Source organism: Biomphalaria glabrata, chromosome 12 (genome assembly GCF_947242115.1).
Source record: "Biomphalaria glabrata chromosome 12, xgBioGlab47.1, whole genome shotgun sequence".
NCBI classification, from domain to species: Eukaryota; Metazoa; Mollusca; class Gastropoda; family Planorbidae; genus Biomphalaria; species Biomphalaria glabrata.
The window spans coordinates 10,411,878-10,436,532 of NC_074722.1; the positions used below are offsets into that span (position 1 = coordinate 10,411,878).

Genomic DNA, 24,655 nt, shown 5'->3' on the forward strand with positions numbered 1-24,655 from the left:
GTGTCTGCTTTTTATTTTGTATGATGATATCAGTAATTCTGGGTGTGAATCTATCAACACAAAGATCAAGTGCAGCTGAGGATCTGTTAAATACTATTATATCCACTTCAGAAAATTCAATAATTTATTCTTAAAAACTGGAATCGTATAATAATAAAGAATGCTTTAGGTATAAAGACAATATTAATTATTAAAATAGTAAATGCACTGTGAATTTGTTGAAAGAAAGCACAATTAAGACCTGACCCTGAATTCTTTCTATCCTCTTTTTATACTCTCCATTAGAGAATACATGTTGAAATATCTTGTATTACCAAGTCATATTTGTATCTCCCATTGGCTTTATGGTCTATTTTTAGCTCTACAGAAAAGTGTGTTGGTTTTACTACCTACCATTTACACATATTAGTTTTCTTAACAACTTTTTTTACAAAGCTTGAATCAACTCACTCCTACAATTTTTGTATACCTTATTTCTCCCACATCTGTTCTCGGATCAAGTTAAAACTTTACACAATTAAAATTTTACTTGTTAATTTATTGTTTGGTATTGAAAAAAAGGAAATAAATGCTACTTACTGAGAGATGTTGCTGTATATGTGAAGCTATTTACCTTATTACATAACTTCCCATTCTCGGATCAAGTTGAGATTTTGCATAATTATACATAGCCGATGACAATACATGAATCAATTTAAAAAATTTACCAATTAGTCAATTAGCGGTAATTAATTAATTGTGTTTTATATGTAATATTGAGATATGTGGCAGTGATTTTATATTTTGCATGTTTCATTTTGTGAAAAGAAAGTTAAGTGTTACATCTTCGTTGGGTCAAGTGGTAGAATAGATTGCATGGTGGCATATACAATAGTGAAACTGATTGTTCCTTATGTATCATGCGCTTTTTTTTTTTTTGGATATCTAGTTGTGCTGCATTATTCCCTCAAAACCTAAGGACATTTTCATTACACAGATGAGGGAACTCACACCGCTTTAGCTCAGATAGACCACCGCTTAACACAAAAAAGAAAAACAAGACCTACATTTTTAAAACATCATCATCTGACTTTCGTCATAGGGGTACTGTGACTGTTCGCGTAACCAAACAACCCCCCCCACACACACACACACACTTTTCCCGGTCAGCAGCTGTTCTTAACAGTATATATAAAGAGAGTCCAGTCTATTCTTTTGTTATCCAGCCAACTTTTCTTTGGACGACCCTTTTTTCGTGGTTCCTCCGTACTCGTGGACGACCGCAGGGGGCGGGGTGCAAGGTGGTGCACTTGCACCCCCCCCCCCCTGGATTATGAGCAGCCAAATTCTAGCCATTTTTTTTCACCATCGGATCAATTAAAATCTAAGTAGCTACTGAAGAAGTGGTGACTGAAGTAGGCCTACAGTTGTAGTAGACTAGCCTAGGTCTATCAGGAAGTGATGGCTGACCAAGTACACGCACCCCTCTGAAATCTGAGTCACCAAATTTTAGCCCGTTTTTTTACACCTTCAAATCAATTAACTTCTGCTAGGAAGCAACTTAACGTGTAGTGCTCCCACTGAAATAAAGTTAAAAAGGATAAGCTATTACTGTAATAAACTAGAATAGGCTAATTTGTAGCTCATATCCGACAATGTGGGCTTTATTATAGGCTTGCAATTCAATATTCTACAGAAGGTTTGTCGTAACGATTTGTTTTCATTTGCACATAATTACAGTTGTCATTATATTTAGTAAAGACCTAGAATATGATAAAAGTTTTGTTTTTGTCTTGGAGGAAAAATCCTTGCTAGCTGTCTTTCGATTTGATATAGGCCTATGTGAAAGTTTCTTTGAAAAAGATTGTAGAGTGCAGTTATCTTGGTAGGCTACATGCATTTACGCTGCGGTCATCGTTAGCGCTCAATAAAATAGCAGGTTAAACACGTCCACCAGTTAACGATAGAAGATATATAAAAAAAAGTTCTCCCCATGCTATCTGAGTCAAAACGTTGATTTGTATCGACGGAGCACTGGCAGCAGCATGAATTAACTGCGTTGTCTTGGTATTTCGGTAGTGAAAATGCAGATATCTCTGGCACTGAATAGATGTGTTTGAGCGTTGGATTTGTTGATGGCGATTGTATTCGAGAAGAATTCATTGGTTTTGTCCCTGTTGTCTAGAGAGACGCATTGCCCGAGTCTAACGTCATTGTCAGCAAATACATTATGTAGTCTAGGCATGAACAAACTACTCGTCCAAGGCTACGATGGTTGCCCTGTGGTGGGTAGCATTCAGAACTGTGTTTAGGTACGGATTCGTGAAAAAATATCCAAAAGCAGACTTTGTCCTTTGCGCGTCCCACAGACTTGAACTTGTTATCATTGACCTGAATGATGTTTCAGATATACGTAATGCTGATGGTGTCTTATCTTATCTAATACAGACATTAGGCTACTTCAAAAAAGAAGATGTCATCAAGAAGATTATCTATTTCTTCCGTAACAGTCCCAAGCGTTGTTGCTAATTTTTTAAGTTTACCTCTTTTTGTGTGAGACACGATGGACTGAGAAATACGAATTCATTCGCGCTTTAAGTCACAACTTTGAGAAGATCTTTGACTGTTTGGCGCATATCAAAGTAACGGTTGTAAGTGAAACCAGACAAACTTCATATCTGTAATCAATGCTTGCTTCTCGTGTGTTTCTGATTTGTCTTTTAATTCTCGTCAATTATTCATCCATTCTTGAATCAGTTTCAGCAATGTTTCAGTCTTTCCATCTTAGCATAAGTGGTCACTCAACAACACATCCGCAGTCTCATTAATGACATAATCAAAAACCAACTTGACCATGCTGAGGAACACTTCAGGGATGGCATCCAAAGTAAGGCAAGACTGCTGGCAGACAAACTTGGTAATGAGTTAAGGTGCTGTCGAGAATTTGGAGTCGGCAGATACACCGAGCAAAAACACATGTTTGGATTCTGGGATATTAAAGAAAACGGCTTTACATTCCGTATCTTGGTTCGTTAGTTTCTTCAATAACGTTTTGCTTTTCAAGCAAAAATAATGCTCAGTTCAACCTTTTTTGTCTACATTCTAAAACAATGTAAGAGCTGCAAAGTACAGATTTCGAAGAATACCAGAACTGCCAGATAAGCGTTCATCGTCGGCTTGTCCATCGCGACTAGACGCAATTTATTAATAAAGTTATTGACAGTTTTGGCAGCGTTTGCATTTTTTTTGTTTCATCTACTGTCGGGATGCACGGATAAACTTATACCAACGTGTACAGTAAATACAGTTTGTTCACATGTTAGTTTTTTTTTATTTTAATTTCATGAAAAAAATATTTACTGTGAACTTGAAATCGCATATGTATGTGTTGGGGGGCGAGGGGGCAAAAGTTCTTTTCTTTATTATTCTCTGTAATAACAAAATGTTGAAGCTACGACTTTGAGCCATAGGAGGCAACTTGCACCCCCCTGCAAAAAATCCTGAGGACGCCAATGTCCACACTGTACCTTGAAGAATGACTTCTGGTGGTGAGTCATGTCTCACGATATGACCAAACCAGCTCAGCTTTCGTATCTTAACAGTATTGAGGAGTTTGTTCTTTTAGCCAGCCAGAGTGTTGACTTATATAAATACAAACTCATCTGTATTCGTTTTCTAGCATATTTCTTTAGCATTTACTCTTGGATTCTTCTTTCAGCCTCTTTCACAGCCATGTAAGAGTACAGAGCCCGGGCCACTATAGCGAAGAATTTAATACAGTTTTAATTTTTATTGGGAAGCTGATTTTACTCATCCAGATTTTCCACAGTTTGATCATGTTATGTTTTGACCCTAGATATTTCAATGAGTCAATTCTTCAAATGTTTTGGCCATTCACCTGTTTGTAGCATCTCGTAGGCCCTATTATTAAAACATAGTTTTTCCTGATTAATTAATTGTTTTGTTTTATTTTCGATAAATTGCCAAAAAAAAACCTACATTATGTTATTGATGTTTTTTTTTTAAAATAAGAACGTTTAACTATGAGTATGGCATAACAATAGTGTTTTGTAAGTTTAGATGTTCAGGTTGGAAGGACGGACGGACAGATGAAACAAAATAGAAACTTTTCTTTATTTGAAAAAGAAGAGAGAGAGAGAGAGAGAGAGAGAGAGAGAGAAAGGAAATAAATTGTTCTGTGAAAACAATGTTTCATAGTTTTTTTAGTTGACACAAATTTGTAATTTATATATGTAATGTGCAAATTAATGGTTTTGCCTTTTTGGATTTTGGATTTTATATATTTACAATACTTTTATTGAAACGGTTATAATCTATTTTATTTTTACAATGTCTTTATTATTGAAATTATAAATCAAAATAGTGATACATTCTTATATAGGCTTAATCATAGTATTGAAGTATTGAAATATAATTTTAGCCAAAAACGAAATTAGCCAAATTCTAGATGTACAAGAAATCAATATTAATCAAAATTATTAAAATTCTGGTATCAAGATGGCGACCAAAATTGTCTGATGATGTTATTATCTGTTGATTATGCAAAATATTCATAGCTAAGATATTTAGATGTAAAGATCTAGACTCTTAGTGTATTGGTGAATATGTTTGCTTTCTCAGATCTAGATATGGGTCACACTTGATGTTAAGACAATGCACTTTATTAAACATACTATACTAATACTGAATAACGTCACTGTCAGTGACAGTCAGTCACAGGTCGCAGTTGAGTGTGATACTGAGTGATGAGTGTGTCAGTACTGTCAGTGTGTGGGAGCACTGTGACTGTGAGTGATTGTGATTGTCACAGTCAGTGACGGAATTTTATGACTTATTGAGTAGTTATGTGTTGTCATAGTCATACCCGTAACCCATACCATACATGATACACCAAAACTTGACCTGAATCATGAATCAGTGAGTGCGCCTGAGACTCACTTGTCAGTTGACTTGAGACTTGAGTCTGAGACAGTCAGACAACTGAAGCAGTATTTTTTTAGCCTTAGCCTTAGTTTAAGTTTAACATTTTTGAAGTTGTTAGACTCCCTTATGACTTACACACTTAGTCTGTTTTCCTGGTACTTTTTCCTGCAGAAAATGAGTCTTTGCTTGCCCTGCAGAACTTGAACTTATAATTATTAATATAAAAGGCCATTTTTTTTATAGTTGTCAGAAAGTCATCACTGACATCACAAGGCCCTATTGCCATTGTGATCCTGTTTGAAATGTCCATGTTTGTATTGCAATCTTTTCATTTGATTCCTAAAATCCTAAATGTAACATTTCTCTTCCATGGCTAGGATCTTCCTTTCTAATTCTGCAGTTATTCAAGATTTGCACACATACTGGATTTTTGCCATGACCAAGGAACCCATCAGTCTGAATTTTGTGCTGAGGGCTATGTAATATATTTATGTTCTTTTAATAGTCCCAAATTATCTCGAGCTTTGGAGGTGCTGCTGTAGACTGTGCAGTTTGAGCAAATTATGTGTGTTTTTCAGCATTTATTTGCATTCCTTGTATGCTTCAGAAGTCTTGTCTATGGCGGCTATGCACATCACTAAGTCAGCTAGATCTAGTTCTTCCTTTGTTCATGCCCGACCATATTTATTGTAAGCAAAGCACAAGTTCATATTTTTTCTGCTGCCAAGGCTTATAAATGGTACACTTGTGAAAAATTACCTACTTAGAATAAGTGTAGTAGTTACAATTTACTTACACTGGTCTTAAAAATAGAAAATTAGGTTGGGTCTACTAAGTCTACAGACATTCTACTGTTATGCTCCCCATATGGCTATTATTACAATACCATATGAATCAAATTAGCATGTTTGTTTCATTACAATAAAAATTAATACTATTTAAAAAAAAGACTATTTTTTTATTTGTTATCAATATAAATATTAATAAAGCCTAAATTTGTTCTGTTAGTATTTTAATCATGAAAGTGGAAAGTCCATAAATAAGAAACGGAAGATGGACATTTATGAGTCTTTTGCAGAGAATATTGTTTTGAGAGCAGTAGCAAATGTAAATCTAGAGAGAATTTCAATGTCCAGTTAAATTTTTTAGCAGTTTTTGAACAAATAGATCTGGTACAGATTTTACCCCCCCCCCCCCCCCACTTTACCACATACACACAAAGGGAAGTTGTATTTATTTATTACTCGTTACTAATTCCAAAAAAAAAAAAAGGATTCCATTTTGTAAGTTACTTTAAAAGGATATCATAATTATTGGAAAATTCAGTAGCAGACTAGATCTAAAAGAAAAGCATTTAAATAAAATTTGTCAAAACCCCAAATTCGAGATAATATTAGTTGGTAGATCAATAGAATAAGAGGCAAAGATGGCAGCCTAGGGGAAATGCCCAGAACAGTCTGATGGTGAAGTGCTGTTGTGGCCCTATGCTCCACTGGGAGTTCAAAGGACTAAGTCAAGTAGTTGATATATAATGCTAAGTTATCACAAAATCATTACCTTAAGTCTGCAGTACACACAATTTCTGTTAAGCATTAAATGAACCAATTAATTTTGTAAAAGACATGTTGTATTATTACAACTAAATATGTTTTCATTATTTCAGATGGAATAAATTTTTTACAAGCTGTCATTAAAAAATGTCTGGAAATAAGCGACCCGCTGATGAAGCAGCCAGTTCAGCCACAGGAGCACCTGCTGCTAAAAAAATGGCCATACCCTTTGATACTTTACCCTTTGGGAAATTATACTCTCTTGTTAGTACCTCACTGGTAAGTGGAAAATTTGTTTTTCACCATCACCAGTTAACATATATTGTAATGTTTCTCACTATCCAGGCTCTCTGCAAAACTGTGCCACACAACACAACCAATTCAAAGAACTTGACAACTTGGGCTCTAAAGTAACATAACAATTTAATGTCCAATAAATCACAACCAATACTGTACAATTGGCAAAAACGTAACATTGACTGTACAAAAACTTATCTGTAACCCTGGCTCGCTGTCTCTTCCTGAACTTGTACTCAGTTCTATGTTCTGGACCTTCACACTGCTGGTTCTTGATTCTGACTTCAACTTGTACTTGTGAAATTGTGAGGTAATGTGAAATGACATGACTGACACCTTCGCTCTTATGTAAGGTCCACATAGGCCTTCTAGAACCCGATGGAATGCCGCTCGATCAGTCTGGTTGATCACATGACTATATTTAATGTGCTTTGCCTGAGTACTTTTCCCAACACAGATCCTTCCCTAACTGCCATGTACTTTCACTCGTTGTGGCTGGCCTGGGGCGATTTGCTTAAGCTAAAAACACATACAGCACTATCTCTATCTGTGTCACCACCATGTTTATAACAATATTATTCCTTAGTCTGTTGAAACATTAGGGCATCACACATGATCTATCAATCATCTTTCTCCATTCCTGTCTATTTACCTTTGAAAAGAATCTCTTTCATTGGATAGCCCATTCATTCTTTAAAGTCGTCTTCACATTATTTTTCTGTTTGTTCTCAGGGATTAGCAATGTTTTAAGCAAAAAATGGAGTTTTTGATTACTTCACTAGTGCTTTCTTTTAAACGTGTAGTTATAATTATGGTCAGGAAAAAATGACTTCTTAACTTTTGAATTAGTTATAATCAATTCTACTAATTAGATAAACTATTGTAGACATGACTAAATTATAATTTAGCATTGGATGATTGAATATAAAAATATTTAAGAAATGGGATTGTTCATTTCAATTTTGTTTAAAATTGTATAAGTAGCCATGTAATTTAAATAATTTTTTTTTTTCTGAACAACTTTTTTGTTTGTTTTTTGATATGATTGTTCCTCCTAGGGATAGATATACTAAATATCTGTGTATAATCTTTTAATCATGAGATGCTCATTACAGGAAGAGCTAGACATGAAAGTGTTGGTATTCCAAAACAAAAAGCTGGCTGAGAGGATAGAGCAAAGAAAGAAAGCTGAGACCGAATTGAAAAAGCGTATAGAACAGCTAGAAAACCGTCAACGTACTGATGATGCTGTTCTAATGATTGTGAATCGTTATTGGAATCAGGTAGATGACTACTTCATTAGCAAAAATATTACTGAAATGCATAATACATAATAATTGAAACTTTTTGAAAATAAAATAGTTTTAATGCATAGTCTATAGATTCTGGAATTCTATCTTTACTATTTAATTAAGTTTTCTCATAGGTTCAGTTTGGTTATATTTATGCAATTCTGAAATATAGTTTTTATTTTGAAATTTCAGTATGGTCTCTAACAATTTTTCTTGTTTTTTTTTTATCAGATGATTTTGTTTTGATTTGTACAGTTAAGATGATAAAATTCTTAAAACCATATTCCAATGCTGTGTTTCAGTTGGATGAAGATGTGAGAGTTTTACTTCAAAGATTTGATGCTGAGACATCTGACGAAACTGAGACAAAAAGTACAAGCCTTTCCCCTTTTTTAAAAACTAATTTAATTAACTATTTCCCTTTTGCCCTGTTGACAAAACATTAAACAGATTACAGTATAGTTTTTTAAACCATGTTTTTGTTTTAAATAAATTTAAATTAATTGAAACAAAGTGTATTTTTTTTTATCTTAATGTAATTTTGGGGGCTAAATGTTGAATAGTTAATATGTTAACCAATTGGGACTATTATAATAGTTATAAGTAAACTTGACAAAGGAAGAAAAAAATTTGTATCACAAAATAGATTTGTTGCATTTATAATCTAAATGAAAGAGAGTATTTTTTAATTGCCTCACAAGCCCTCAAATGGAGTTTGATGATTATGGTGATTTTTTTATTAAAAGAACCCAGTCACTAAAATTCAAATATGTATCATGCATTTCAGATGAAAGTAGTGAGTTGACCTCCTTTTTAACACTTTTATCCACCTGGGACAAGCAAGAGCTGGAAGAAAAACTTGGGCAGAGAGTAGAGTTTTCTAAGAGGGCTATTGGCAAATTGCTGCAAGCTTTTGATAGACTGTTACAGAGAAATGAGAAACTGCATCACGCTATTGATTTCAAGGTGAAAATATATATAATGAAGTTAATTGGGGTCACTAAAATGTGTATTTGCAATTATTCTTGTTATTTGAATTAGTTTTCCATCTGGTCTGTTTTTGAGACAGTGTGATTCACAAAGTAACCAAAGTAGGCTCTTCAGTTCTGTGGTCAAATGCAAATAAGAGTTATTCACAACATCATGGAGCCCATTCAATTTGCATACTGTATAATTTGATTTAAGTGAAATGAATTAAAAAATCCTTGTATTCATTATTATTAGAACATGTATTCCATTTACAAGCAAAGTAAAGTTATAGCATTTTGTATTCAGATTTCCAGACTCCAATGTACTGGGTGTGAGACCATTCCAATGCTCTTTATCCATTGTAAACCAATTAGCATCTGTCTGAGCAGGATTTGAATTTCAATAAATTGTATTCGAAGTCAATCGCTTTTGTAATTTATTATTACATTTTGTGATTAGTAATTGTACTCTTTATTACCAATAAGTCTTCTAATGACAAAGTCTTTCTATCCTCAGGTGGAGCAGAAGGAAAAAGATGGCCACTTGGAGGAGGAAGCCAAAGGAGATGAGGACAAGGAAGAGAAAGAAGAAAAGAAGGAAGAAGGTAATGACGAAGAGGAAGATAACGAAAAAAAAAAGGAAGGTAAATTGTAGGTGTTATCTCTCCCCTCGAGCAACATGGCTGTGTAGTGGAGTGGCACACTGTTGTAATATCTGTAGCTGGTTCAGGTTCACCATTATTAGCCAGGCTGTGTGCTGCTAACTCTCATCACCTGGTGTATCCTTTCTTTACTCTTCAGTCAAATAGTTGGTTGTTGTGGTCATTTTTTGTTTGGTCTAGGTTGTTTTTTTTTTTGTTGCTTGCTGTGTGTAGTCATTTTATTCTTTTAGTCACATTTCAAAGTCAAAGCTTGGAAGTGGGAAAGTTATTTTTTTTTTATTTAACATATTTTATGGAAGCTTATTGTAGAAGTTATTATTTTTTTTTTCCAATTTTTACATACCATATTACAATTGTTTAAATAAGAAACAAAAAAAATCTTATTAGTTTTTATTGTGGTAAAATGCTATATATGTGTCTGACATCTTATGCAGAACTTTAAAAATAAATATACACAAATACTTGGTATTTTGTATTTAGTTTATATACTGAATGTGACAGGAAAACCCAGAGTATGTTATGTAGCAAAATGATCATAGATATACATTTTTGAATATGTAGTTGATTGTTTTACTTTTTATTGTTTTGTCTTATTTATTTAATGCTTTTTTTTTTATTGCAAAAAAAAAGTGTATTATATTTTTTAAAGCGCCATCTTCCTTTGCTATCGATTGTGGTAAAGGATTTTGAAGTTGGAAGTGTTAGCTAATAAGTTACTGTTTTATTAGAAAATGTATTCATTCCATGAGTAATATAAATGCATTTAAAACCTTTATTCTGGCTTTTATGTCACAGCTAAGTGTTGTTCTCACTTTTTTATTTGATGGGTATAACTAAACTGTTTGTTCATTGATCAAAGATATTTATGAGAGAGGTTATAACATCTTGAAAAATTAATCAATATATTAAAGTTATTTGAATGACATATTCATTTTGTAATTATGAAAAGATAGATGTTTTTTATTTTAAAAAAAAGCTTGAACTTTGTTAGATCAATCTTGGAATTAGTTATATGGTCTTTGCTAGATATATCTTGCGTTTGAAATAACTGCTATTTACAGTAAATGTCAAAACTTCAACAGTGACAAATAATGATTTAAAAAAATGTACATTCAGTTAGTATTTGATTTGTATAAATTGGCATTCTTAATGAACAAGTTCAGCAGAAGAGGAGCAGTAGTACAATTGAGAAACATGATTATTTACCTATTCAGATGATGGTCACACAAAGCTTCAGCAATAGTAATAATGTTGAGGCTGTTTATAATAACATCTCTATTATTACTGAACATATGAACCTATAAATAATTATAAAATGCTTGAAATAATCAATATGAAAGTCTATTCATTAACAAAAGATCAAGGCTGGACTTAGAAAAAAACTTAATATAACAAGAATGTAGTTTTATTCATTAGATAGGAACAAGTTTTGACCAAAATGTCTTAAGCATTTCAGTTTTCATTTGTTCAGTTTTTTCTAAACAAATTATTTATTATTTATTGACTTAGGTGAAGAGAATAAAGAGAAACCAAGTAAATCTGAAGAAGGAAGCACAGAAGTGAAAAATGATGATGAGAAAGAAGACAAAGTGCCTGAGCCCAGCTTGTTTGACATTGTGAAAGGGGAGCTTGCTGATTTGAAGAAAGAAGCCAAACAGCTCCAGAATCTGGTGACTCAGTTACACCAGCGCCACCATGAGCATACACTCCATGTGAGTTGTTAAAGTGTTATTCAGTAAACTTTCCTTTGTAATAGAAATGATGTTAAGTTTTGACTAACTAAGCAGACCCTTGTTTAGTCTTTTCCCTAATATCTTTCTAACTATCATTTCTTTCCTGATAATCTGCCTCTTTTGTTAGCCTAGATGATTTTCCTGTTCTTGGTCAGCGTTTTTCTTTTTACAAAATCATTAGGTGATTGTTTGATATGGTTTAAGGTAACTCTGTTCTTCAACAAAAATGTAGGAATCTTTTAAAATATTGTAGTCCTTTTAATTATTATGTCAAATTAGTAGAAGAAATATTACTTATTAAACAGCAAACATTATAGTGGATAATGACTTATTCTTTTTGTGAAATAGTCTTGACAGAAACAGCTCGAACTTATACATTGATGGATTTTTAACATTGAAAATTACTATAAAAAACAACAACATGTGCAGTATTAATTAACATCATTATTTGTTTGACAAGTTTATTTTTCATTCTCCCTGCTTAAAATGTAATTTCACAAGAATCAGTGTATAATTGTTTTTCATGAATAATACATTTCTTGCAGATATCTGAGCTCCAAGACAAGCTGACTGCATCTGAGACAGAGATAGCAGAGTTGAAAAACAAACTAGATGATCTGGATTATATGTATGACAAGTCTGAGTGTAAGAAAGATAGCCTGGAGCGCCAGCTTGCTGAGGTCTCAGAGAAACTTCAGTTCTACCAGGAAACAACTGGAAACATGCCTCTGTCTGGTCTTAAAAATTTACCTGGAGTCCCAACTGGGAGGGTCAGTACAAGAATACATTAGTAACTTTTAACATTTTAACATACTAAGTTCTTCATTGAAACTTTTCCCACTACTTTTAAACAAATTAGTTCTAGTCTTTATTGTGAATGTTTCCTTGATTTGGAATGTGATGCCATTTAGTCTCAATAGACACCTACCAAATTATTTTCTTAGAGGAAAAATGTAATAATACATTATTTTCCTGTTTCTTTGTTTTCAGTTGGATGAAATACTCTCAGAACTTGAAGAACATAAAGAGTTGTCCTCTAACAGGCTGATGGAGTTGGAGAAATTAAGTGCCGAGTACCAGGAAACGCTCACACAAGTGGAGAAATTAAAAATGGATGTAAGGTCCCTTATTACATTATTTTCAACAAAAAATACAATGCTTTTTAAAAAATATTTTATTTAAAATTTTTATTTTACTTTTTTGCTTCATTTTACTTGATGCATTAATTTTTAGTTTTCGCAAACAATATTGTTAGATAATGTAATAAATGTTTTAGTTTTCCATATTTGATTATTAAAATGTCAATAAGGATTTATTTATTTTTTTCCACATCATGCTTCTCTATGCCAGCTTCGTTAACTTTCTTATTTTTTATTTTGTGTTCACACAAAAATAGTTGCCATGAACTCTCTTTACCATTGTATAAAATCTGTCTCTAGCTGCAACACCTTCCTGAGAATGTGATTCTGGAGACCACAGAGTACAAGTGTCTCCAGTCTCAGTTCTCGGTTCTCTACAATGAAAGCATGCAGATCAGAACTCAGCTAGAGGAGATAAGGAACCAGATGACTATCAATAAGAACAACCATGGCAGGCAGATTGAACAAATGGAGGCATGTGAAGGATTTAACTTTAATTTAACTTATGTTGTCCAATTTTACATCAAATATGAAAACAGAATAGAACTGGCAACATTGGAGCCTTAAATTTTATACCGCTGTGGGTGTTAAGAGAATAATTGTTGAGAATTAGCATTAACATCTTCAGTGACATTATCTCTTGAGATGAATACTTATGTTTATTGTTTGAAATACTTTTTTTGTTTTGATGACAGTTGTTTTTTTTTTTATGTTAAAGCTTACACTAAAAATGTTTTTTATTCTTCAGATAGATGAGTTGGAAGGCCAAAAGAAATTGAGAACTGAAATGATTCTTGTGGAGGACAGTTTAGCTCAAACCAGGAAAGAATATGACATGTTAAGGATTGAGTTTGAACAAGCCATGGCAGCCAATGATCAAAATTGTGAGTAACCATTAATCATCATTCATCCTTGTAGCACTTGTTCAAAATGAAACCTAAAGCTCAACCGGAGTAAAATTTAATTGGTAATTTAATAAAGTTCTCAGATTTAAAGGTCTCTTTTTGATAAACTGTATGAGGACAGTTTAAAAATGTACTACTGTTAGCCCATCAGCAATCATTGAACTCTAATATATCATGTTATAGTGTGATTTACAATGTCAGTGTGTGTGTGTATCTTAACAGTGACTATCAACAGAGAAATGAGAAACTTGATCCAAAGTTTACAAAATCATAATCAGCAATTAAAGATGGAGTCAGCCAGATATAAGAGAAGGCTCAGGGAGGCCCAAACAGAAATTCACAAGGTAGGTTAACATGTATATATCTGTTACTTTATATTTAGACAAATATATTTAATTGGCTTTTCATTTATAATGTAAACCATTGTGCAGAAATATTGTTATTATTTTAAAAAACAAGGCTAAGAAAGTATTTTTTTTTATCATTTTGTGTTGTATAAAACTTTAATTTTTGTGTCATCTAACTACATTTGTTTTCAGCTGAAACAAGAGTCATATATGGCTGGTATGAAGGCCATCCAGCTCAATCTAATGGTAAATTTTCTTTCCTAGTTAAAACAAGAACTGGCTGTGGTCAACCCACCTGCAACATCAACGACAACTGGCACTGCTACGACTACCACAACTACCCTGAGCAGCACTACACCTGCGACTGCCACAACTTCAGTAACAACAACCTCATCTTCCTCCCCTGCTGCAGTGAGTACTACATGTGCTGGTGACAACAAAGATGGTATAGTCCACTTGAAGGAAGAGGTACAACTGTCACCTGTAAAAACTGAACCAGGTATGTGAATATTCTTGTCCTACAACATTATACAAGGTAGATATACTAGTAGGATTAAGCTAATTAGCTATTAAAGCAGAAGTTTTCATATAGAGGATTTTGAATTATTAAAAAAACATCCTCTGGTTCCGTCTTGTATTTTTTCCAGACTTTCATTTAAACTAATTTTGAAACAGCTGTTTGGATTCGATAGCAAAGTATAATGATTTTCATATAAATGTCCTTTACTAGTCACCTATAGACTTCACTAAATGAATTATTTAGTAGTTTGCTTTAGTTGTATTTATTCATGAGTTCAAATCCAAGGACTAGCTGGCATAATAAAAGGGGTTTAGCTTTGACACTTGCACATACCTTGAAAGTCCCAAATAAATTTCTGTTAAAGAAAAGGGAAGACTGAGGAAGGTAGGCATGGAATAATTACCCTACCACCACAAAGACTTACACTGCAGTAGTTGTGAAAATTGTGTATGTCACAACTGGGTCTTCCCAGCCTTGTAAAATTCTGCTCTTTCCTTGTCTTAAGACTTAATGACAAAGCCTTCTGAAGTTGTATAACATTTTACCAAGATGAAGGTTTGAACATAATCTGTATTTAGACCAGTTTAAACAAAAATGCTGGGGATATCCAAATAATATTGACTTTCAATTACTTAGTGAGCAATTGTAAAAGTTGGGCATGCTAAGTTACACAAGTTTACAGACATGCTTGTCTTTCTATATTTTCAGGCACTATCCGATAAATCTATTTTGCAAAATATAAAAAGTTCCCCTTTCAGACCATGCAGTCTATAGGGAAGATGATGTAAAGGTCATCTGTTTCTGTGGCCCACGGTTAAAGACCGTGTTATGTGGCTAGCACTCAGAGGTGTCCTTGAGATTCCGAAATTAAAAATAACCAGTCTTCACTAGGATTCGAACCCGGGACCTCTGGTTCAGAAGCCAAGCACTTTACCACCTCCAATTTCTATAGTGGAAATTTTTATGTTAAGCTTTGGATGAATGTTAGCAAGGCTTTTTTTAAAATCTTAATTCATAGACAACAGTATCAATCTATTGTAGAAATCTTACTGTAACATGAGTTTTAACTTTTTTTTTTCCTGTAGGCTCAACACCGTCATCAATGCCGCCATTGCAGACAATTAAGAAAGAAGAAGGAGAAATGATGACAACTCCAATCAAGAAAGAAGAAGAAGATGATTATGACCTTAAAGACTATAAGAATGGCAAAAATGATCCAGAGATGATTAAAGATTTGAGAAATCAGTTAAAGTGAGTTTAACTAGCTTGCCAAATGTTACATTGTTACTTACTTTCATAATGATTAGTAATCATGTTTGATATAATAATAGAGACTGCAGAGCCTCTTTAAGTTATTTACACAAAATCATTTCTGCCTTGTTATTCTCATAATTAGCATGTATTTCTATCTGTCAAGACCAATATTTAATCCATTATGTGACATTTAATTGAATTTAGTTGTTACTTTTATGTACCATAATCATATGTATAAAGCTCTACACCTTGACACTGATAACTTACAGGAAATCTCAAGATAATGTCAGGGAGCTGAAACTTCTGTTAGACACATATAAAGCAGCACCTAAAGAGCAGCGAGAAAAAGTACAGGTAATTGAACATTTTCTTTTAACATATGAGATGGTGGCCTAGAAAATGACATGAAACAAAGCAAACGAAATTAATGTTGTTTTTTATTATTTATTTTTATTTGATTTAAATAAGCAAATTTAAATCTATCATTTTATATTTTTATAAAGCTTATAAACTCACTCTGTATGTTCGGATCAAGCTGAAATTTTGCACAATTATTTCTTTCATCTGGCAACACGAGAATCAATAAAAAAAGAATAAAAAATTAAGCAATTAGTTAATTAACTATTGAATAAGGAAAAGAAATTGTTCTTGAAGTGGTAGTTTAAACTGAATAAGTCTCCTTTATAGGTCACCACTTTAAAGTAAGTTTGAAACAATACAAAACTATACAATCTAAGCAGAGTGGTTAGTATGTTGGCTTGAGGAGGCAAGAGCCATGAGTTTGAATTCGGGTTGTTCCCCTTTCTTTTTTTTACATAGATTGTATGTTTGGGAAAAAAAATGCTTTTTTAAAAATATTTGTTCCATCCTTTGTGCTCAGAAATAATTGCCATAATCTAAAATAAGGCCAATCAGGTGTAGCTTTTGTTTAAAATATATATATATATTGTTATAAACCTGGTGATGACACAGATGGGGGTAGTGCTGTGTGTGTTTTAGACTACAGAAATCGCCCCAGGCCAGCGCTAGATGAGCGGTCAACCGTCACAGTACACGCCAGTTCTGCAAAGTCCTGTGTTGTAAATATTAAGCATGTAAGTCACAGCGAATATAATCAGCCCGAGTGGTCAAGTGACTTTCCATCCGATTTTAGAAGGCCTGTAGGGACTCTATATAAGAGCGAGTGTGTTAACGTCAAGACACTTGCCTTGCCTCAAGACACTTACCTTGCTATGTGACAAGTACGAGGCGAAGTCAGAATGAGCATGGTGTGTGAAGTCAGTCGGAGCAGAGGCTATGTTTTTGGACAGTCAGTGTAATGTTGTTGCCAACTGTACAGTATTTGTGATGTATTTGAAATTAAACTGTTACTGTTACTTTGGAGCCCCTAGTTGTGAGGTTCTTTAAGTTTGTTGTGTCGTGTGGTGCAGTTTGCAGAGAGCCTGGATAGTGCAGATTCGTAACAATATGTTTGCTTGAGTGAACGGTCTCAAGCTTAATATCAAGCTCTTTCTTGTGCTAATAAGTTATCCTTTACCACACATTCAATGGGCATTTAAGATAGGTCTTCTTTTTTCCCCAGTTGATGGCTGCTGAAAAGAAAGCCAGACAGGAAGTAGATGATTTGAAAGGAGTCATTAAACGCATGCAAGACAGTGAGAGAAGGGAGAGAAGAAAACTAGCTGATGAAGATGCAATGAGAAAGATAAAAAAGATGGAAGAAACTATAATAGAACTGCAAAAAAATCTAGCTAATCAGAAACAAGTAAATTTTGATTGTTAGATTTCTATTGTTTAAGACAAAAACATCTATTTCTATGTAAATTGATTAGTATAAAAATAGTCAAAAGGCAATGCTAATGTTCAATTTTATAGTGATAGTTAGAATATCAATTAATACAGCTTATTGTTGAAACCATGAGCTATTTATAACTCACTTTTAAATATATTTAAAAAATGATCGATATCCATTGCATTTCTTAGAGCTGGAGATGTAATTTACTCTGACCAGCTGACTGGACTATGTTGTTATTGCTACTCAATAAAATTGATTCAAAATTAAAGGTCTATAGAGATGTGTGTTTATACAAGCTTGCAAGATGCAGAATTTGGTCTCTACCTTTATTGCAAGATCCTCAGTAAAGCTCAGTATAGAAAAATGGAAATGTTTTGATGGATATGCAGCTTAACTGGAAAAAAAAAATCATTTTCATTTTTATGAAGCTCTATTAAAATATGAAATATTTATACTCAATCTTTAAAAAAATTATGTTTTTTTCCCACTATGTGGATTTTGATTTTTTACTATTTATTGAAGTGAAATTTATATTGAATTCTCCAGATAAAAGCAAATACACTTTTTTTTCCAAAGAACAAATAAAAAATGTGCATTTGCTTTTCTAGTCTAGTAGTTTGTTTAAATATATATTTGTTTTATCCAAAGTTCCACCTGTTAACAGAAGGTTTTTTTTTACATTAAACTTTCTTAGAGAGAGGAAGCCCTGCTGAATGATTTAGATGTGACAGGACAAGCCTTTGAAGACATGCAAGAGCAGAACACCAGACTTCTTCAGCAGTTGCGTGAAAAAGATGATGCTAATTTTAAACTTATGTCAGAGGTACATTTAAAGTAAACAATATTTTAATGAAAAAGCCCATTTATTTTCCCTGGAATGTGTAATGCAAGCTAGTAGAGGTCATACCTATTCCCTATCTTTTCAAGCCTTCGTCCAATTTGAGCAGGAACATGCTAATCATTTTTCGTAACATTTTCTCTTTTAGGGTGGCATACAGTTCTGTTACTTATATTTCAGGTTACCAGTTGTGCTCATTTATCTCGTCTGGACTAGAATGTTGTTTTGAACAGATAGTTTATTTTGTATTACTTAGTTCACTAACAATAATGAAAAAAGTTTTTGTTTTTTCTGTAGAGGATCAAATCCAACCAGATTCAGAAGTTGTTGAGAGAAGAGAAAGATGTCCTGACTGAGCAAGTGGCCACACTACAAACTCAGGTGGAAGCTCAGAACTTAGTTGTGCGTAGCCTGGAAGAGAAAGAGAGACTGCTACAGAACAGCTTGGCAGCTGTAGAAAAAGAACAAGCGTAAGTAGAAATTGGTATTTATATATATATATATATATATATTTAAACTCTTCACCTCTGACCCTCAACGACCTATTTTTTTCTTTTCATATAAAATAAACTATGATAGACAAAGCATAGTTACAAGGAGATGACTAGTTCATTGAGTGACATGGTACAACATTGCAGTCTTTGGTCCTGATATTTTATACCTATCTTAGGTATGCTGTATAGACAGATCAGATTTTGAGATCTTACTTCTGTTACAGATAAAGGCACATTCCTCATCCCATATGCTAGGACAAATTTGTACAAAAGCTCCTTCTTCCCTAGTGCTATTAGAGCATGGAATGGGTTGCCTGAGCTAGCCAGGAAAACCAGTGACTTGGCAGAATTTAAGTCGTTGGTTAATATGCATGACTAAATGCATGACGCGTAGGACGTAATCATCTTCTTTTTTGAAGTAACGTCTGTATTATATAAGATAAGATAAACAGGTATCCTTGCCACATCAAAAAGGTTCTATCTATGATGGACTGGACATGTAGTTCATTTTCCTGAAAATCATCTCCCCAAACAACATTTTTATGGGGAGATGTGTCCTGGAAATTGTTCTCAAAGGGATCAAAATAAGTGATAGAATGACACCCTCAAGAGCTCCCTCAGATTGTGAAATTGGTATCCACAATTTAGAAACACTAGCTCTTGATTGCTTCTCATGGCTTGAAACAGTGAAAGCGGGCTATTTTGCAACTGACAACCTACCTGTGCGTTCTGTGTGGCGGACTCTTCAAAGCAAAGATCAGACTTCATAATCAACTTTAAGTTCATAGGAAACCACACATTTTCAGTGGAATGATAAAGGTTCATTATAAATGTGTACTCACTTTGTATTCTGTGTCTAAGAGAAATCTTTGGCTTTTTCCACAGGATTACCCAGCAGGCTATGGAGATGCACAAAAGGAAGGCAGTGGAAAGTTCTCAAACAGCTGCTGATCTCAAGCTTCATTTGGATAAGTATCAGGCACAGCTGAAAGAAGCTCAGGTGGCAGTGGCAGAGAAGACAGCCTCATTGGAGCAAGAAGTCTTTAAATATAAAAGAATGCAGGTCAGTGCTGGTGGGCAGTTAAATATTGTCAACACCTTGATTTTTTAAAATACTTTTATAACTCTATTGGCGCCTGATAGGGTTAACTGTAGGTTCAGCTGACACTCGTGAACTCAGGAAAGTCACTCAGGGGCTGTCATGGACAAGGGACAGTACTGCTAGTATATGCAAATATGACCCGTGTTATGGTCATGTGATCAAAATCCCTCACAGACGAGAGACAGCGTGTAAGGCTGTGCAGTTCAAGACAGGACAGCTAGGAGAACGGGACTGTTAGTCGGCCATGAAGTCAGTCCTGGCAGAGTCCTCAAGTGTTATGTACGAGTCCAGGAAGAGATGGAGACAGTAGACTTTAGTACGGTGATGTACAGTGTAGCATTTTTAGTTGTTGATGTGTTGCCAATTGTCTAGTATTGGCTGTTATCTATTCATTGAAGTACCAGATTATTTTGGAACTCTTGTTGTCCAGTTCTTGATGTGTTGTGTGTTGAGCAGTTGTTAACAGAACACCTGATTAGGAGTAACACGGTAACACTGGTGTCTTGAAGTGGGATTTCCTATGGCTTCTGTAAAACTGCTAGATGAACTGAATCTGAAAGAACTGAAACAAGAGCTTAAATGGCGAGGACTGAAGTACTACAAAAAGAACATCAAAACTCTTAAAGAACATCTCCGGCAAGCCCTGGTGGATGAAGAGGAAGATCCTAACACAAATGATTTCTAGTGATCTTAAAGGATCTTGCAAGTTTAGATTTCAAATTTCTTATTTGTAGATAATAATGAAAAAATGACATCTATCTAATTAAAAGTGATTATGTACAGAAATATTAACATAGCTTTGGTTTTGGTTTTAATTGTTTTAATTCAACTAATGAAAACTGTTTATTATGCAGGAAGAAGTTGCTAAACTGAATCGCAAGTTGGAGAGGAGTAAAAAGATTGAAATGGCGGGGGCTGCAGATGAAGTCTTGTTGGAAGAGATTAAAGAATATAAAGTAAGATCACACCTTTGGTGTGGGACCCACGATATACACACTTTTAGTCTTTATTGATATTTGTAACATGATTGTTTGCCTTGTTTTGTTACAATGTAACGCAAAAAGATATTTTGAACTTCTTATTAATTGATTTCCATTTTGTTGTCTGCTACAGGAGCAGCTGACTTGCCCATCATGTAAGGTGAACAAAAAGGATGCTGTGCTAACCAAATGCTTTCATGTCTTCTGCCTGGAGTGCCTGCGGACACGCTACGAAACTCGCCAGAGGAAGTGCCCTAAATGCAATGCTGGTTTTGGTGCCAATGATTTCCACAGACTGTACCTTTCCTAGAGCCTCTCTGGCTTGCCATTATATTGAACCTGCATCCAGTCTCCACTGTTATGTTATGTACAGAATTATTTATTCATTGTGCCAAGGGTTTCTGGCCTACAGCACTTGTATCAAGTGTTCTTTGCAGTTGATGGTAATCAAAGCACTCAGCATAAACACGCTGATTCTTAGACTAGATAAAAAAAAAAGAGATGAGGATGCTCTTACAAATAGAATGTCGCAGTTCAGAATGCCATATATTGAGAATTGAATTCAGTATTTCTTTTTGCCACCCAAGCTGTATATTTGTCTAACTAATTATGATGTATTGTTACTTAGAATGTATGGATTTAATAAGCGGGACCAAATGAACATTGTGTTTCTTAAAACAAAGTTTAAACTTAGGTTTTTACTCTAGTGTGCTTTCTTGTTACATGAAGGGCAATAGCTTACAGTTGTTTCTTGTGCAAGGAAAGTGTTCAAGTTTTTTGTCTATGTTTTTTTTTATGTATGCTGTTGTGCCAATGCACTGTTAGTATTGGTAAGAATTGTGATTCTGTAAGGCCAACATACAACAATAAAAGGTTGAATATGATTGTATCATCACTTCTAATATAGTTATTATAAAAGTAAGTGGTTAGCAAGGCAGACTTTGAAGAAGTAAGTCATCTATGAGACTAAGGCAGTATAAAGATGGACCTTTAGAAATGAGACCACCCAGATTGAGTTTGCTGGCAGACTGGTATTTGAAAACTTCTTTACTTTGATGTGTTTGGCTCTCTGCTCATCTAACTAAGATTAACATGTCTCTAATTATGTATGTTGGGTTCCTCCTGTTCTACATAAATTTTAAGTAAGGTATGAAAGAAGTTTTTTGTGACCTAACTTACACTATTGATTGGTAACTAGTTCATTGCAATATCAGTGATACATTTATCTGTTATCCATCCATCATACAGACTAGAGCCTGTCTTTGACATAATATCATCACCTGAGCAATACATTTTTTCACTGACTTAGATCTGACATTTGTTTTTCTCTTAGCTTTTGGCTGTCAGACTTGTGTTCTTGATCAACTTTTCAAACATCTCGCCCTTTTTGAAGAAAAAAAAATCCATTTGGTCTAATTTAATCAAATGTAATACAATTTAAAAAAAAAAAAAAGATTAATTAACTGATTTTTTTTTTACAAAATATTTTGTTAATACTAAAGCTGCATGTCATGCTGAAGGAGTTACTGGGCATCATGATGATATTTGACTAAGCTAATCAATTAGATATTTTTCCTTACATGTGACTTTATAAGCCAAGATTTAAAGAAGACAAAACTTGGTAGAAGAAAACTGGACATCATTTTTTAAACTAGCATGCCAGTGTTCATTTCAATCTTGAGCAGAGTTGAACAGTTTGACCTTTTGCCCATCTATTCTATGTGAACAACTAAGTTGTATCTGAATATAAAACAATTGTTTTACATGTTGATTTTTTTCATAGACAAGTTACCATTTTTTAAGGCATTTCTTTTTCAATGTTACCATTTGTATAATACTGTACATATGTATATTGTAAACAATTCTTAAAGCTTTGAGTGTGTAGAGATGTATGACAAATGTCTGTGTTAGTTATAAGATTTTAGGTGTGTGTTTCATTTCTTTCATTGATTTTTGTATTTTGCTTTGACATTCTATTCAGTCAGTTATGGTAGGATCCTGCTTAATAAAATAAATTATTTGAAATTATGGTTTATGTTTTGACTTACTGAAAACAAAAATTACCAGCATATATAAGAATGAAGGATTCATATTTTACTTTGTATTCATTTTTTTTTGTTGTTGTTGCAAAACCAAGACACATTGTTTGTCAATTTTTTAAATGGTGGATAATAGATTTATTTGTACATTTCTCTCTTGTGTATGTTTCAGGCAATAGAAAGAGAAACAGCGCCATCAAAAGGTTTTCTCTATCAAGTATATTTTTTATATTCTTTCCATTTTATTTATTGAGAGCAAAAATGTTGAGATGAACAGAGTCTGATATCATTGTTTTCCACTTCCTGCTCTAAGAGCTGAAACTGTATCTTCAGAGTCATTATTTGGTAACACTTCCAAATGTACAAACCAAGTTGGTTAAAAAATAGAAAAAGTCATGAATGTACACTAAGATGGCTTACTATCTCATAACTACAGAAGCAGTGCATATCATATTCCTGCTCTAATTGATCTCTGTTATTCAAAAAAATATCTATATAAGTTGGATTTGAAATTAGGATATTTAATTTAGGAGCTGCAAGTGCTAGGCTTATGAGAAAAAAATTATAAAAAAAAGGTACCCCTTTCAGACCTTGTGATCTGTAGTGCAGATGATTTAAGGGTCATCTGTTACAATGACTAATGCTTAATGAGGGTGTCAGATGGCAAACACATTGATCGACCGCCTTTACTTCCCTAATGTAGGTCAAGTACTTATTAGAGTAGGGTGGACTGAGGAGCGTCCTAAAACTCTAGAACTTTAGGGATTCAAACTTAAGACCCTGAGGTTCGTAAGTCAAGCTTTTTGTTTTGTCTGCCATGGATTTTCTAGTGTCTTTGAGTCTCTTACAGTGTAGCAGCATGATCCTCTTTCTTTTGCTCTAGTCTCCCAAGAAGCAGAGTCTATCTTAGGACACCTTTAAGTGTCCATGAATTGTTTTGTTTGATAAATCTAAATGAACTGGTCTTATAAACAAAATATTTTTATGTATTCTGTGTTCCATTCATTGCTTATCACATGTTGTATGCACTGTACCAGAATACATGTATAGATCAGATTGTTTAGCAGTCCTACTGTTCATCTTGTTTGACAAGAAAGATAGTTTTAATGTTTATAAATTGATAGTTTTAATGTTTATAAATTATTAGTGTATATATTTGGAGGTGTAAACTGTTCAAGATGTTAAAGAAAACATTGAGCTATTATTGTGCTAAAAAAAAAAGTTTAAAATAAAATAGTCTCTTCTCTCTTGATTAAAATTAATTTTTTGTGTGTGTAAAGACTGTCATTTTTATTTTACTAAATTTGGTGATTCCTTGCTTATTCCTAATTAAAAATCAGTCTCTATTTGTATTTTCTAAAGAGACTTCTAAACTGATCATCTTATTTTGTTAAGTAGGTTAATTTAATATTGTAATAATTTTATAAGTTATTTTTACTGTTGTTTTTTTTTCTGTGGCATATTGTTTTTATTTGTTCACCTGTTTGTTTCTGTGTGTGTGTGTGTTGTCTTGCCTTATAATTGATGGTCATTTAAGGCCTAGAAGCACAATGTTACATGTTTAACTCATTAAAATATTTTTATCTTGATACACATTATTGTTGTTAGTCAATTATTTCTGTACATTGTTCTACAAAACATAGTATTGCGCTCATGTGCAAATGTCAATAGATATTATACTACACGATTACATCCCTCTTGATTCTTTAATTCATAAAATCCATGTATCAGAAAAAGTAACAAATTCAACTTTTCGTAGATTAGAAGTCAATTCAGCTAGTGTCATCGAGTCTCTTTGGTTAGCTGACAACTCTGCC

General features: G+C 33.6%; 1 protein-coding gene across 1 annotated transcript; it reads left to right on the forward strand.

The window, feature by feature from the left end:
• The first annotated feature begins 4,480 nt into the window (after positions 1-4,480).
• LOC106070284 (E3 ubiquitin-protein ligase Bre1-like) lies at positions 4,481-24,429 on the forward strand. Its single transcript, XM_056006191.1, has 21 exons — positions 4,481-4,598; positions 6,587-6,752; positions 7,886-8,053; positions 8,365-8,434; positions 8,850-9,028; positions 9,548-9,674; positions 11,202-11,404; positions 11,971-12,195; positions 12,416-12,541; positions 12,865-13,042; positions 13,317-13,448; positions 13,692-13,813; positions 14,081-14,315; positions 15,422-15,587; positions 15,860-15,944; positions 17,173-17,355; positions 18,080-18,208; positions 18,521-18,693; positions 19,603-19,780; positions 20,674-20,775; positions 20,933-24,429. The coding sequence occupies exons 2-21, from the start codon at positions 6,621-6,623 to the stop codon at positions 21,107-21,109; spliced, it is 3,090 nt and encodes a 1,029-aa protein (XP_055862166.1). The 5' UTR covers positions 4,481-4,598; positions 6,587-6,620; the 3' UTR covers positions 21,110-24,429.
• Positions 24,430-24,655: the final 226 nt, after the last annotated feature.